Genomic DNA, 13786 nt, shown 5'->3' with positions numbered 1-13786 from the left:
AGCTAGTCAGAAGGACCAGAGGCATGTGACTGATCAGTTTTGAAGATATTAAAACAATATTAAAGGAATTTGAAAAATCAGTGTAACATGACATCAACAAAGGTCACAGTAATTTTCTAGAGACAGAGTCCAAGGAAATGGAGATATGTGATTTGTCTGATGAAGAATTCAAAATAGCTGTATTAAGGAAGTCCAGTGAGCTACAGGAAAACAGAGAAAGGCGGTACAGTGAAATCATGAAAACAGAAAACAAAATGATAAGCTTAATAAAGAGATACTGATAGAAATCATAAGAAAGAAAAAGAAATCTTGGAGCTTAATAATGCAGTGAATGAAGTGAAAAAATGTGATAAGAGCAGCAGCGGATTAGATCAAGCAGAAGGACGAGTCTGTGAGGTAGAAGATAGGACATTTGAAATTATACAGTAAGTAGAGAGCAAAGGGAAAAAATGAAAAAGAGTGAAGAAAATTTATGTGAAACGTGGGATGCCATCAAGAGGAATATTGTAGACATATTAGAGTCCCAGAGGAAGAAGAATGGAGAATGGAAAGCATTCTTAAAGGAATAATGGCTAAGAACTTCCCAAATATGGGGAGATATTTGGACATCCAAATTATAAAGTTAATAGGTCACCCCAATATTTCAACTCAAAATGATCTTCTCTAAGACACATAATTAAGCACTCTGAAATAAAAGAATTTAAGAAAATTCCAGAGGAAAAACAAAGGAGCTCTCATTAGACTGCCAGGAGATTGAATAGAATGAGACAATATACTCAAAGTGCTGAAAGAAAAAACTGCCCTGCCAATCAAGAATACTTTACCCAGCAAAGTTATCTTTCAAAAATGAAGGTGAGATAAAGATTTTCCCAAAGAACATCTGAGAGAATTAATTAGCACTTGACTTTATAAGAGTTACTGAAAGGAGTTCTTCAAGCTGAAACAAGAGGACACTAATTAGTAACATGAAACATAAGAAAGTATGCAACATATTGGCAAATATAAATATAAAGTCAAATTCAGAATACATACTGTAAGATGGTGACGTGTTAACCAGCCAACTCTAGTAAATGTTAAAGGACAGAACTATTTAAAAATAGCTAAAACTACAGTAACTTGCTAATGGGTACACAATATAAAAAGAGGTAAATTGTGACATCAAAACATAAAATGTGGGAAAAGAGTAACTTCATAGTGTTTTTGTGTGTTATCAAAGTGTTATCACCTTAAGAGTTATATCTGTAGGATATCTTATGTAAGTCTCATGGTAATCACAAAACAAAAGACTATATTAATACAAAAGAATAAAGAGAAGGGAATAGAAACATACCATTATAGAAAATCATGAAATCATAAAAGAAGACAGCAAGAGAGAAAGAAAAGAACAAGGGAGTTACAAAATAGCCAGAGAACAATTCAGATCAGATCAGATCATATCAGTCGGTCAGTCGTGTCCGACTCTTTGCGACCCCATGAATCGCAGCACATCAGGCCTCCCTGTCCATCACCAACTCCCGGAGTTCACTCAGACTCATGTCCATCGAGTCAGTGATGCAATCCAGCCATCTCATCCTCTGTTGTCCCCTTCTCCTCTTGCCCCCAATCCCTCCCAGCATCAGATCTTTTCCAATGAGTCAACTCTTCGCATGAGGTGGCCAAAGTACTGGAGTTTCAGCTTTAGCATCATTCCTTCCAGAGAAATCCCAGGGCTGATCTCCTTCAGAATGGACTGGTTGGATCTACTTGCAGTCCAAGGGACTCTCAAGAGTCTTCTCCAACACCACAGTTCAAAAGCATCAGTTCTTCGGCGCTCAGCCTTCTTCACAGTCCAACTCTCACATCCATACATGACCACAGAAAAAACCATAGCCCTGACCAGATGAATCTTTGTTCGCAAAGTAATGTCTCTGCTTTTGAATATGCTATCTAGGTTGGTCATAACTTTCCTTCCAAGGAGTAAGCGTCTTTTAATTTCATGGCTGCAGTCACCATCTGCAGTGATTTTGAAGCCCAGAAAAATAAAGTCTGACACTGTTTCCGCTGTTTCCCCATCTATTTCCCACGAAATGATGGGACCGGATGCCATGATCTTAATTTTCTGAATGTTGAGCTTTAAGCCAACTTTTTCACTCTCCACTTTCACTTTCATCAAGAGGCTTTTGAGTTCCTCTTCACTTTCTGCCATAAGGGTGGTGTCATCTGCATATCTGAGGTGATTGAGATTTCTCCTGGCAATCTTGATTCCAGCTTGTGTTTCTTCCAGTCCAGCGTTTCTCATGATGTACACTGCATAAAAGTTAAATAAACAGGGTGACAATATACAACCTTGACATACTCCTTTTCCTATTTGGAACCAGTCTTGTTGTTCCATGTCCAGTTCCAACTGTTTCTTCCTGACCTGCATACAAATTTCTCAAGAGGCAGATCAGGTGGTCTGGTATTCCCATCTCTTTCAGAATTTTCCACAGTTTATTGTGATCCACACAAGAGAACAATTAGGTGGGCATTATTTCTTACTTGTCAATCATTATTTTAATTGTAAGTGACTTAAATTCTGCAATCAAAAGAAGTAGAGTTGCTGGATGGATTAAAACAAAACAAAAAAACCAGACTCAATTATGTGCTTCCCACAAGAGACTTACTTCAGCTTTAAGGACACACACAGACTGAAAGTGAGGGGATGAGAAACGGTGTTCTATGCAAGTGGAAACCAGAAAACAACAGCAGTAACCATACTTATATCAGACAAAATAAACTTTAGCTCAACAATTGTAATGAGACAGAGATGGTAATGATACCATGATGAAGAGGAAACATTACAGCTGATACCACAATAATACAAAGGATCAGATTATTATGAACAGTTATACTCAGACAAATTGAATAGCCTAGAAGACATGGATAAATTCTTAGAAACAAGTCTACCAAGACTGAATTACGAAGAAAAAGAAAAAATCTAAACAGATCAATGACAAGTAAGGAGATTGAATCAATAATCAGAAACCTCCCAACAAAGAAAACCCCAGGACCAGAAAATAAATGGTATTACTGGTGAAACACTATGAAGTTACTCCTTTCCCACCTGTCAAATGTTTAAATAAGAATAAATGCTAAAACTTCTCAAACTTTTCCCAAGTGGAAGAAAGAGAACACTCTCAAAACTATTTTACAACCAGAATTATCCTCTCACCAACATCAGGTAAAGACACTATAAGAAAAGAAAACTACAAGCCGATGTCTCTGATGAATATAGATGCAAAAATTCTCAACAGAATTCTGACAGACCAGTTCAATAGCACGTTAAAAAATCATGCCCTGTAATCAAGTGGGATTTAACCATGGAATGCAAGAGTGGTTCAACATACACTAATCAGTAAGTGTGCTATACAAGATTACTAGAATGAAAGATAAAAATCATATAATATTTCAGTAGCTGCAGGAAAAACATTTGAGAACTTTCAACATTCTTTCATGATTAAAAATGACGGGATGGATTGTTAACGAGGATAAGGGAACTTTAGGGGGTGATGGAAATTCTCTAATTCTTGACCATGGTGGTCTTTAATGTAACTGTATTCTTTTGAAAGTTGTTGAATTGTATTCTTAAAATGAGAGCATGTTATTGTATCTAAATTATGCCACCATAAAACTTATTTAAAAAAGAATATTACAAGAAGAACCAGTCTGAACATCTTATATCCCCTGCCCCTGAAACACTTTCCATAAATAAAACAGATTTAGCTTTGCATTAAACAAGAACCTAGTAATTTTTAACTTATTACAGAAGTTTGAATAAATGTGGGTTGTATAAAATGGAATACCACTCAGCAATAAAAGGACAAGCTGTTGATACAACTAGGATGGACTTAAGAGCATCATGCTTAGGGGAAAAGGCCAATATCAGAAGTTATATATTGTATAGTTTCATTTGTTGTCTTAACAACCCACCTATAGAGATGAAGAACAAATAAGTTAGTGGTTTTTAGAAGACAGAGATGAAGGTGGGAGGGGATAGGTGTGACTGTAAAGGAGTAATGTAAGGGAGTTCCTTTATGTTAGTAAATGAGTTCTGTGTATGATTGTGGTGGTAGCTACATGAATCTATAAAAGTCATCAAATCACATAGGTCAGACAGAAACATGTGCTGCATATAAAATTTCTCAAAGCTAAATAGAGTCTATAGTTTTCCTTTTATTCTACAGTTGCTGTGGTAGGAAGTTGGGTGGATTTCAAGGAAATCTATCCAATGTTTTTGAAATTTTGTGGGACTCAATAATAATTTCTAAATAAAATTTTCTTCTCACAGCTTGTGTGTGTGTGTGTGTGTGTGTTAGTCACTCAGTCATGTCCAACTCTTTGTGACCCCATGGATTGTAGCCCACCAGGCTCCTTGGCCCATGGGATTCTCCAGGCAAGAATACTGTAGTGCGTTGCCATTTCCTTCTCCATGGTCTCACAAGTATAACTGTAAGCTAATACATACATGGGAATTTTAGTCATACTTCTTTATAATGAGGCTTATTTACAGTGATTTTTGTCATAGATTTAATTTTAATCTATCAAACACATATTGAGTCAGAATATCTGAAAGTAAATTTCTATGGGATTATTCTTATAGTAAATAGTGATTTATTAAACAATAACCTCTGAAATCAATTAAAAATCCTTTGGTTTATGTCTATAACATTTTCATAAGCTGATTATTTAAAGAGATTCAATTATTGTAAGTGAAAGTGGCTCAGTTGTGTCTGACTCTTTGCGATCCCATGGACTATAGAGTCCATGGAATTCTGTAGACCAGAATTCTGGAGTGGGTAGCCCTTCCCTTCTCCAGGGGATCTTCCCAACCCAGGGATCAAGCCCAGTTCTCTCACATTGCAGGCAGATTCTTTACCAGCTGAGCCACCAGGGAGTTTGTAAAAGGCCATAGTAAATAATCTTTCCTTAAATGTTTGTATATCTTTATGAACTAAATGGGGAGCATATGTATACCTGTGATGGATTCATTTTGATATTTGGCAAAACTAATACAATTAAGTAAAGTTTAAAAATAAAATAAAAAAAATAAAATTCTTAAAACTAATGTTGCCTAGAATTATAATTAGTGAATTTTCAATGACATGAATTATTTGCATCTTTATAAGGGAGGGCAGAGAATCATTTCTTTTATGCTCTGGGGAATGTATAATCTGTGATGGGAAATTAACATTTACTGTCACAGTCAGGGTGTAAACATACACACTGATTTCTTCCCTGCAGAGTTTATCATGATGGGAAGGTCCCTGGGGGCACCTGTACCTGGATTTCTAATCAGGTTCAAAAGAATTATAAACCTTAAGCAAATGCCATGTGCTCTATGACATGATGATTCAGATGTCTGCCTGTGGTTTCCTTTCAAAATCTCTTGGTAAATTTATAGCTACAAGTTTGATATAAATCATAGACTGACTCTTGGAACATTGAGACTGTGAGATTTATGCCATGATTCTTTGCCTGTGAAGGAAGAAGATTCTGTGGGTACATCCACTCGGCTTTGATATCCCCTAGGCCAGTTCTTCTTCCAAGACATTGGAGGTGAAACATGCATAAAGGGTCAGCACTGAGTTCTGTCAATGGATGGAGAGTGAGTTAACCAAGTTTCTGTATTTTGCTAAATTCCTCTGAAAATGAGGAAAGTATTTATATTGAATAACCCAAAAGTCCAAAGTCAGGAGCTCTGACTCTACTGCCTGTATTGTTCTCAGCATAGCCTCTGTCTTGGCTTTATCTTCATTCTGGTAGCAAGAGAATTATAGCAGTTTCAAGTGACAAATCCAGAACATAGCAATATCAGAAGAGATTTGTTTTTTTTCCTAATTTTTTTTTAAATTGAGATGTACTGTACACAAAGAGTCAGACATGCCTTGGTTACTGAAAAACAACAAGTTGACATTTTTGGGATTAGTCTTGATGAGGACCTTAGAGATTCATTAAAGCATGTGTTTTCTATGAAAATGTTAAGAACTCTTATTTAGGTGATACAGGAAACAAAAACACTCCCTTTAAGTTTATATTACATGAAGTCAACATTACAGTAAAGTTTAGGCAAGGTACCAAGCTAGAGTTAAAGATCATTCTTTCATCTTTAATACAACCAGTATAAATACAGGCAGAGAATGAGTGTGGAGATACTCAACTTATTCTTACATTGCAAAACTAACTCATTACCTTCCTTTCTCCTATCTACTTAATGGTCACAGTAGCCTGATTTAGTTATAACAAAATGTGTCAAACAGTTATCCTTTTCACTGAGATATAACAAGGTATCCTTTGCTAGTAAGTATACAGCTTGAAATGTTTTCAGAAACTTAACAACTAACTTAATCAGCACTCAAATTCATTATTTTCTCATTCTTGCCATCCTATAAAACCTAGGAAAGAACATCCAAATTCCTTTATTCAGTCTCTGTGCAACTAGGACAGAACAGAGGAGGGCAGTGTGTGGAAACCCTGAAATGTATGGTTAAGTGTAAAATTTCAGATATCAAGGTTCAAATCAATATCTGTTACCAATTTTTTACTTCCTGGATTCTTTAAGTATCTGAAACTTTAGAGACTATGAGAGACTTCCTGGTTGCAGAATATCTGCATGGTCTTTTCCCTGTAGGAATCCCTTTTTGAAGGAACCTGCAGTGTGTAGTAGGATGGTGGAAACATGAGTAGAAAGTAGGAAGTGGTAAATCAGATGAATATGGGGAGAACTGGGGATACCTTCCCACTGCTGAAGCCCATCAGCAAGTTCCTCAGCTACTGTATCTCTCTGTTTTCTAGTGAAGATAGAACAGTTGTTTGTCACATGCAGTTCATTCAAAAGACAGTAATTTAAATGTTGAGAACTGTGTGGCTTCAAGACACTATGAGGCAAAGAAGTGTTTACATGATTTCTGCCAGATTGAGATTCTTTCTCATAAATAAAGCTCATGTGAAAGTGAGTTTGTAAAGGACAGAGCTGTGTTCCCTACTAATGAAATTTTCTTCTGTTCTCACAGATTTCTGAAGTTGAGAATGCTGACTAGAAATGACTCCTTAGTGACTGAATTTATTCTTGCTGGGTTAACAGACCGTCCAGAGCTCCAGCAACCCCTCTTTCACCTGTTTCTAGTGATCTTTGTTGTCACCATGGTGGGCAACCTGGGCTTGATCATTCTTATTGGTCTAAATTCTCACCTCCACACCCCCATGTACTATTTCCTCTTCAACCTGTCCTTCATTGATCTCTGTTACTCTTCTGTTTTCACCCCCAAGATGCTGATGAACTTTGTATTCAGGGAGAATACCATCTCGTATGTGGGGTGCATGACTCAGCTGTTTTTCTTTCTCTTTTTTGTCATCTCTGAGTGCTATATGTTGACCTCAATGGCCTATGATCGCTATGTGGCCATCTGTAATCCCCTGCTGTATAAGGTCTCCATGTCCCATCATATCTGTTTGGTGCTCTCTTTGGCTGCATATGTGATGGGGTTTGCTGGAGCGTCTGTGCACACAGGGTGCATGCTTAGACTAACCTTCTGCAATGTGAATGTCATCAACCATTACTTGTGTGACATCCTCCCACTCCTCCAACTCTCTTGTACCAGCACCTATGTTAATGAGGTGGTAGTTCTCATTGTCGTGGGTATTAACATCACAGTACCCAGTTTCACCATCCTAATTTCTTACATCTTCATCCTTAGTAGCATTCTTCATATCAAATCTTCTCAAGGAAGATCGAAAGCCTTTAGTACCTGTAGCTCCCACATGATTGCTCTTTCTTTTTTTTTTGGTTCAGCAGCATTCATATACCTTAAATATTCTTCTCCCAGTTCTATGGAGCAGGGGAAAATTTCTTCTGTCTTCTATACTAATGTGGTGCCCATGCTCAATCCTTTGATTTATAGTTTGAGAAACAAAGATGTAAAAGTTGCACTGAGGAGATCCGTATTTAAAATCCAGAGGATAAACATGTTCTAATTAGTAACAATAATGTAAAGACATTCAATTTTGTACTTAATTTTTATTATCTATCATGAGATTTGTTCAAAATTGCATTACCTCTACGGATTATATTATGTGTGCTGTAATAGACTTGTCTTATCATTTTTCTTGTAGCTGTTCTTGTCTCATTCCTACATATCTCTTCTAACTTGTAACAGTTTTAGTAAACAACTAATGGCATCTTTATAAAAGGAAAATATGAATTGATTTTTGTCAAACTACCTTTGACTAATGGGCTATTCCAAATTGAACAAGTGTGGTGTTTCTTAAATACATAAAGATAAAATTAGAGTTTGATGGTCTAGACACAAAAGTGCCAAACACTACAGAATAATTCTTTTATGAAACAATATTGTTACTGGTATAGTCAGAAGGCCTTCCTCAGCGATCAGTGCAAAGGAATAGAGGAAAAAAATAGAATGGGAAAGACTAGAGATCCCTTCAAGAAAATTAGAGATACCAAGGGAACATTTCATGCAAATATGGGCTCAATAAAGAATAGAAATGGTATGGACCTAACAGAAGCAGAAGATATTAAGAAGAGGTGGCAAGAATACACAGAAGGACTATACAAAAAAGATCTTCATAACCCAGATAACCACAATGGTATGATCACTCACCTAGAACCAGACATCATGGAATGAGAAGTCAAGTGGGCCTTAGGAAGCATCACTACAAACAAAGCTAGTGGAGGTGATGGAATTCCAGCTGAGCTATTTTAAATCCTAAAAGATGATGCTATTAAAAGTGCTGCACTTAATATGCCAGCAAATGTGGAAAACTCAGCAGTGCCCACAGGAATGGAAAAGGTCAGTTTTCATTCCAATCCCAAAGAAAGGCAATGCCAAAGAATGTTCAAACTACCACATGATTGCACTCATATTACACGCCAGTAAAGTAATGCTCAAAATTCTACAAGCTGTGCTTCAACAGTAAATGAACTGAGAACTCCCAGATATTCAAGCTGGATTTAGAAAAGGCAGAGGAACCAGAGATCAAATTGCCAACATCCGTTGGATCACAGAAAAAGCAAGAGTTCCAGAAAAATATTTACTTCTGCTTCATTGACTACCCTAAAACCATTGAGTGTGTCAATCACAATAAACTGTGGAAAATTCTTCAAGAGATGGGAATACCAGAACACATGACCTGCCTCCTGAGAAATCTCTCTGCAGATCCAGAAGCAATAGTTAGAACCGGACATGGAACAATGGACTGGTTCCAAATTGGGAAAGGAGTATGTCAAAGCTGCATATTGTCACCCTGCTTATTTAACTTCTATGCAGAGTACATCATGCAAAATGCCAGGCTGCATGAAACACAAGCTGGAATCAAGATTGCTGAGAGAAATACCAATAACCTCAGGTACGTAATCAACACCACCCTTATGACCGAAAGTGAAGAGGAACTAAAGAGCCTCTTGATGAAAGTGAAAAAGGTGAGTGAAAAAGCTGGCTTAAAACTCAACATTCTAAAAAATAAGATCATGGCTTTGGGTTCTATCACTTCTTGACAAATAGATGGGGAAACAATGGAAACAATGGCATGGGGTCCCAAGTCACTGCAGATGGTGACTGAAGCCATGAAATTAAAAGATGCTTGCTCCTTGGAAGAAAAGCTGTGACCAACCTAGACAGTATATTAAAAAGCAGAGACATTACTTTGCTGACAAAGGTCCATCTAGTCAAAGCTATGGTTTTTCCCATAGTCATGTGTGGATGTGAGAGTTGGAGCATAAAGAAAGCTGAACGCCAAAGAAGTTTTGCTTTTGAACTGTGATGTTGGAGAAGACTCTTGAGTCCCTTGGACTGCAGGCAATTCAAACCAGTCAATCATAAAAGAAATTAGTCCTGAATATTCATTGGAAGGACTGATGCTGAAGCTGAAACTCCAATACTTTGGCCACCTGATGTGAAGGACTGACTCATTAGAAAAGACCCTGATGCTGGGCAAAATTAAAGGCAGGAGGAGAAGGGGATGACAGAGGATGAGAGTTGGATGACATCAGTGACTCGATGGACATGAGTTTGAGCAAGCCCCGGGAGTTGGTGGTGGACAGGGAAGCTTGCAGTCCATAGGGTCACAAAGAGTTGGACATGACTGAGTGGCTGAACCAAAATGATAGTCAGAGGGATTTAAAGAAATGTCTTCATTGCAAATTGTAAACAGCTTAATGTAGAAACAGGTCCACCTGATGTCATTCCATTCTATTTTTTAATATAAATTTATTTTAATTGGAGGCTAATTATTTTACAATACTGTATTGATTTTGCCATACATCAACATGAATCTGCCACGGGTGTACATGTGTTCCCCATCCTGAACCCCCCTCCCACCTCCCTCCCTGTACCATCCCTCTGGGTCATCCCAGTGCACCAGTCCCAAGCATCCTGTATCCTGCATCCAACCTGGACTGGCGTCGTTTCATATTTGATATTTTGTTCTATTTTTTGTAACACTTTTCCTTTGATCTTGCTTTTCTTGTTCTCTTTGAAAATAACAAAAATCTGTTTCATCTGCCACCTGCTTCTGAGAACCTCTATCAGGCAAATGCATTTAGTACTCAAGAGAATACATGCAATCCTACCATTTATTGTCAAACATAGCATTAAGAGAGGGTGATTAGAGGAATAATACATATGTATCTCAGGATCCCAATAAGTATGATGGGCAGTTTGTCATCAAATTTGTATTTATTACTATCTACTTGACACAAAATATTTTGAAAAAGGCATATGGTTTTACTGTAAATTTCATCATCACATTAGGAAAATACTACACATAGTGTTAGGAAAAACATTTTAGCCGTTTCACTTATCCACTGAAGTATTATCAAAGGTGTGTATTAATACAATAAACTATATCAACATTTCCTGAAATTACTTAAATGTTGTTTCACCAATGAGATAATAAATACATTTACCTAGATGTTTCTCCCTATAGTTTTCCCATTCATATATGTAGAGTATCATATGTAGTGGTGGGTCACAAAATTCTTAATTGGATTATCTTGTTTGGATAACAATAATAAATTTATTTATTAATAAATAAAATGTTATAAATAATAATAGAATATAATTACAATAATAAGAAATAAGAAGGAACTTTGGGATTTAATTTCTTTTGGGGAGTGAAATGTGGCAGCCATGGATAAGTGCTGCTAATCCCTTTTTAGCAGAACCATTTGTGGGGCACATCATTGTCTGTAACTGATATTCCCTTGGATCCAACATAGTGTTTAAGTAGAGTCCATGTTTCCTCTAAGATGTTCTCAACCATTGACTTAGCATGGTGGGTCATAATGGAGCTGGCCATTATCTTTGTAACATAGATATCTTCTGATAGGCAGTCTTTGCTTAGGGACTTCTTATCATACTATTTGAGATTTTTTTTGAACCACACTGTAATCTGAGCTTTTTCTACCAAATTCTTCCTTCCCACTCTCCTTTCGTAGGTGTCACACTTTCATCCTGGTCTGAAAACTTTTTTGCTGACACCCACTCCTTCCCATTTTATCTTTCACAGATACTTACCACAGTATATGTCTTGGAAGTCTAATCATTTCTTAGCATCTGTTTCTTGGAGAACTCAAAATAACATATAACACTAACTGATTTTAAAGCTTATTTTTAGGATATGGTAATTAAAACAGATTGGTTTTGTTATAAATATAGACAAATAAATCCATGGGACACACAGAATATTTAGAAACAGATCCTTACTTACATAGTTTATTGACTTTTAGCCAAGCAACTATGTTAACCTGGAGGTAAAGACAAATTAAGCAATTGATGCTGAAAAATGCTAATTAATCATGAGGAAAAGTAAACTTTGATTTCTACCTCACGTCATACACAAAGTTAATTTTAAATGGATCAAAACTATATACATAAAACTGTCATTTGAAGCTTCTAGAAGAAAACATAGAAAATATGTTAATGTAGGCACAAATTTCTTGCACATATTCTGGAAAACACTAAACCTAAAAGAAAAAAAAATGAGTTTCATTTAAATTAGAGCATCTATGTATCAAAAAATATTTAGAGGCAAGCTGCAGATTGGAAGAATATTTGCAATACATATATATAATAAAGGTATTATAACTAGGATATGTAACAATTTAATTAAAATTTGTCTCAGTGATAAAAAGACCATATCATATGTTCTCAAATGATTTGAAAGGCATATCCCAAAGGAACGTGCAAATGGCCAATAAGCCCATGGGAATGTGCTTAACTTGGTGCACCCCTTAGATATGGTAGATAGCTGTTCAACAGTCCCTTACCAGTGGTACTGTGCTCCCTCACATCATTGTCCAGACTTTTGCCCCTTGAGTGGCTCAAGCACTTGTCAGGTTTTCTTCAGGGTCTCCCTCCATGTTAGATCTTGCAACCTCTTGGTGGAGTCTCTATTTCGGAGGTCCAGGTACCAGCTGTGGGGCATCTTCAAACCCTCCATTAATCCAAGCACCAATCCTGTAGAGCTTTTCCTCTGAGATTCTAGAATTTGGTAATGCTTCTTACTCTTTCTTTTTGTTCCATCAGTCCTGAAAGTAGTATTTATTTTTTAATAGGATATTAGTCTTTATATTTTTCCCTGCTGCTTCTCATACTCTGTGTCTATATATCCAATTCTCTTTTAAAAAAATGTCCTCTGTAGGATGTGTGTAGTATGCTATATTTTTTGACTGGAATTTGAAATGGAACACATTTTATGTGTTGGACTGACTTGACCCTTCACAAAACATATCCAGTCTAACCTTGATGACAGTGATTAATCAGGAACAGTTATTTGGCTTTAGTCTTTTCTGCCAAAATTGTTTAAACAGGCTTTTCTCTTTGAAGTTATTGAATTGGTAAGATTAAATCTAGGTATTCTGGTAGTCCTATTTTCACTGCATGGGAGGATTTAGCTGAGGGTGTAGTAGAACCAGGCAAACAGAACATGGGGGGAGAGACACACTTCCATGAGTGGTTGGCCCTGTCCAGCCAAGTAAAGGGCCATATATATTTGTGGCTTACCAGTTTCACACACTTTTGGGGAGTATGTTGGTTTATCTAGGCAAAATATAGTTGCAGGCATGACACATGGCTTGCATTCTGAATGTGATATCCAAGTGCCCAGAACACACTGCTGGAAGTATGAGTTAGCAAATGCCTGGCCCGGTCTGTGATTCAGCAGGCTTATTTTGCAGGATGACTTTATATTCTGTAGATCAGCCTGTCTAAATTGATCATTTAAAAATATTAAAACCACAATTCATATAAAATTAAAATGTTTGAAGCTTTAAATGTAGTGTTTTAGAAATAATTATAACTATAGAATTTGATGTAAAAATTATTTCAATATATTAAGCATTTTAAAGACACCTTTAGGATATTTGGAAGTATTATGTCTGTAAATTGATGAATTTCTTGAAGATACAAGTAATGTCATATATGGCTTTATTGTCCTTCTGCATATGCTTCATGCATACTATTTTTTTTGGGGAAAAAAGTTTGTTTTATTCATGTGGAATCCCTAGATGAACAGAGCCTAAAATATATGCTAGATAGATGCCCTCAGAAGGGTAAGAACAGAGTGTGTCTGATGTGGTGGCATATACCATACTCTGGTCAGCGACAAGCATGGTCAGCCAAGTGAGGCATTCTCTGCTCTATCTCAACAGCTCAACCAAAGCGGTACTCCACCACCTGGTCACCAGCCACGACAGTCACACACAAAGGGGACAGTGCCTATTGTGGTCAGGAGTTCCACACAGCTGCTGGAGGTG

The 13786-nt window shown here is 36.8% G+C and overlaps 1 protein-coding gene across 1 annotated transcript; it reads left to right on the top strand.

Moving 5' to 3' along the window:
• Positions 1–7038: 7038 nt before the first annotated feature.
• Positions 7039–7989, top strand: LOC102284269 (olfactory receptor 8B3). Its single transcript, XM_070365055.1, has one exon. The coding sequence runs from the start codon at positions 7045–7047 to the stop codon at positions 7987–7989; it is 945 nt and encodes a 314-aa protein (XP_070221156.1). The 5' UTR covers positions 7039–7044.
• The last annotated feature ends 5797 nt before the right edge of the window (positions 7990–13786 follow it).

This window comes from Bos mutus, chromosome 29 (assembly GCF_027580195.1).
Source record: "Bos mutus isolate GX-2022 chromosome 29, NWIPB_WYAK_1.1, whole genome shotgun sequence".
In the NCBI taxonomy this organism is placed as follows: Eukaryota; Metazoa; Chordata; class Mammalia; order Artiodactyla; family Bovidae; genus Bos; species Bos mutus.
This window is presented reverse-complemented; position numbering and strand designations above follow the sequence as displayed.

Bases quoted from the DNA above. Each gene is read 5' to 3' on its own strand.
- LOC102284269 (XM_070365055.1), top strand. From the start codon at position 7,045: ATGCTGACTAGAAATGACTCCTTAGTGACTGAATTTATTCTTGCTGGG.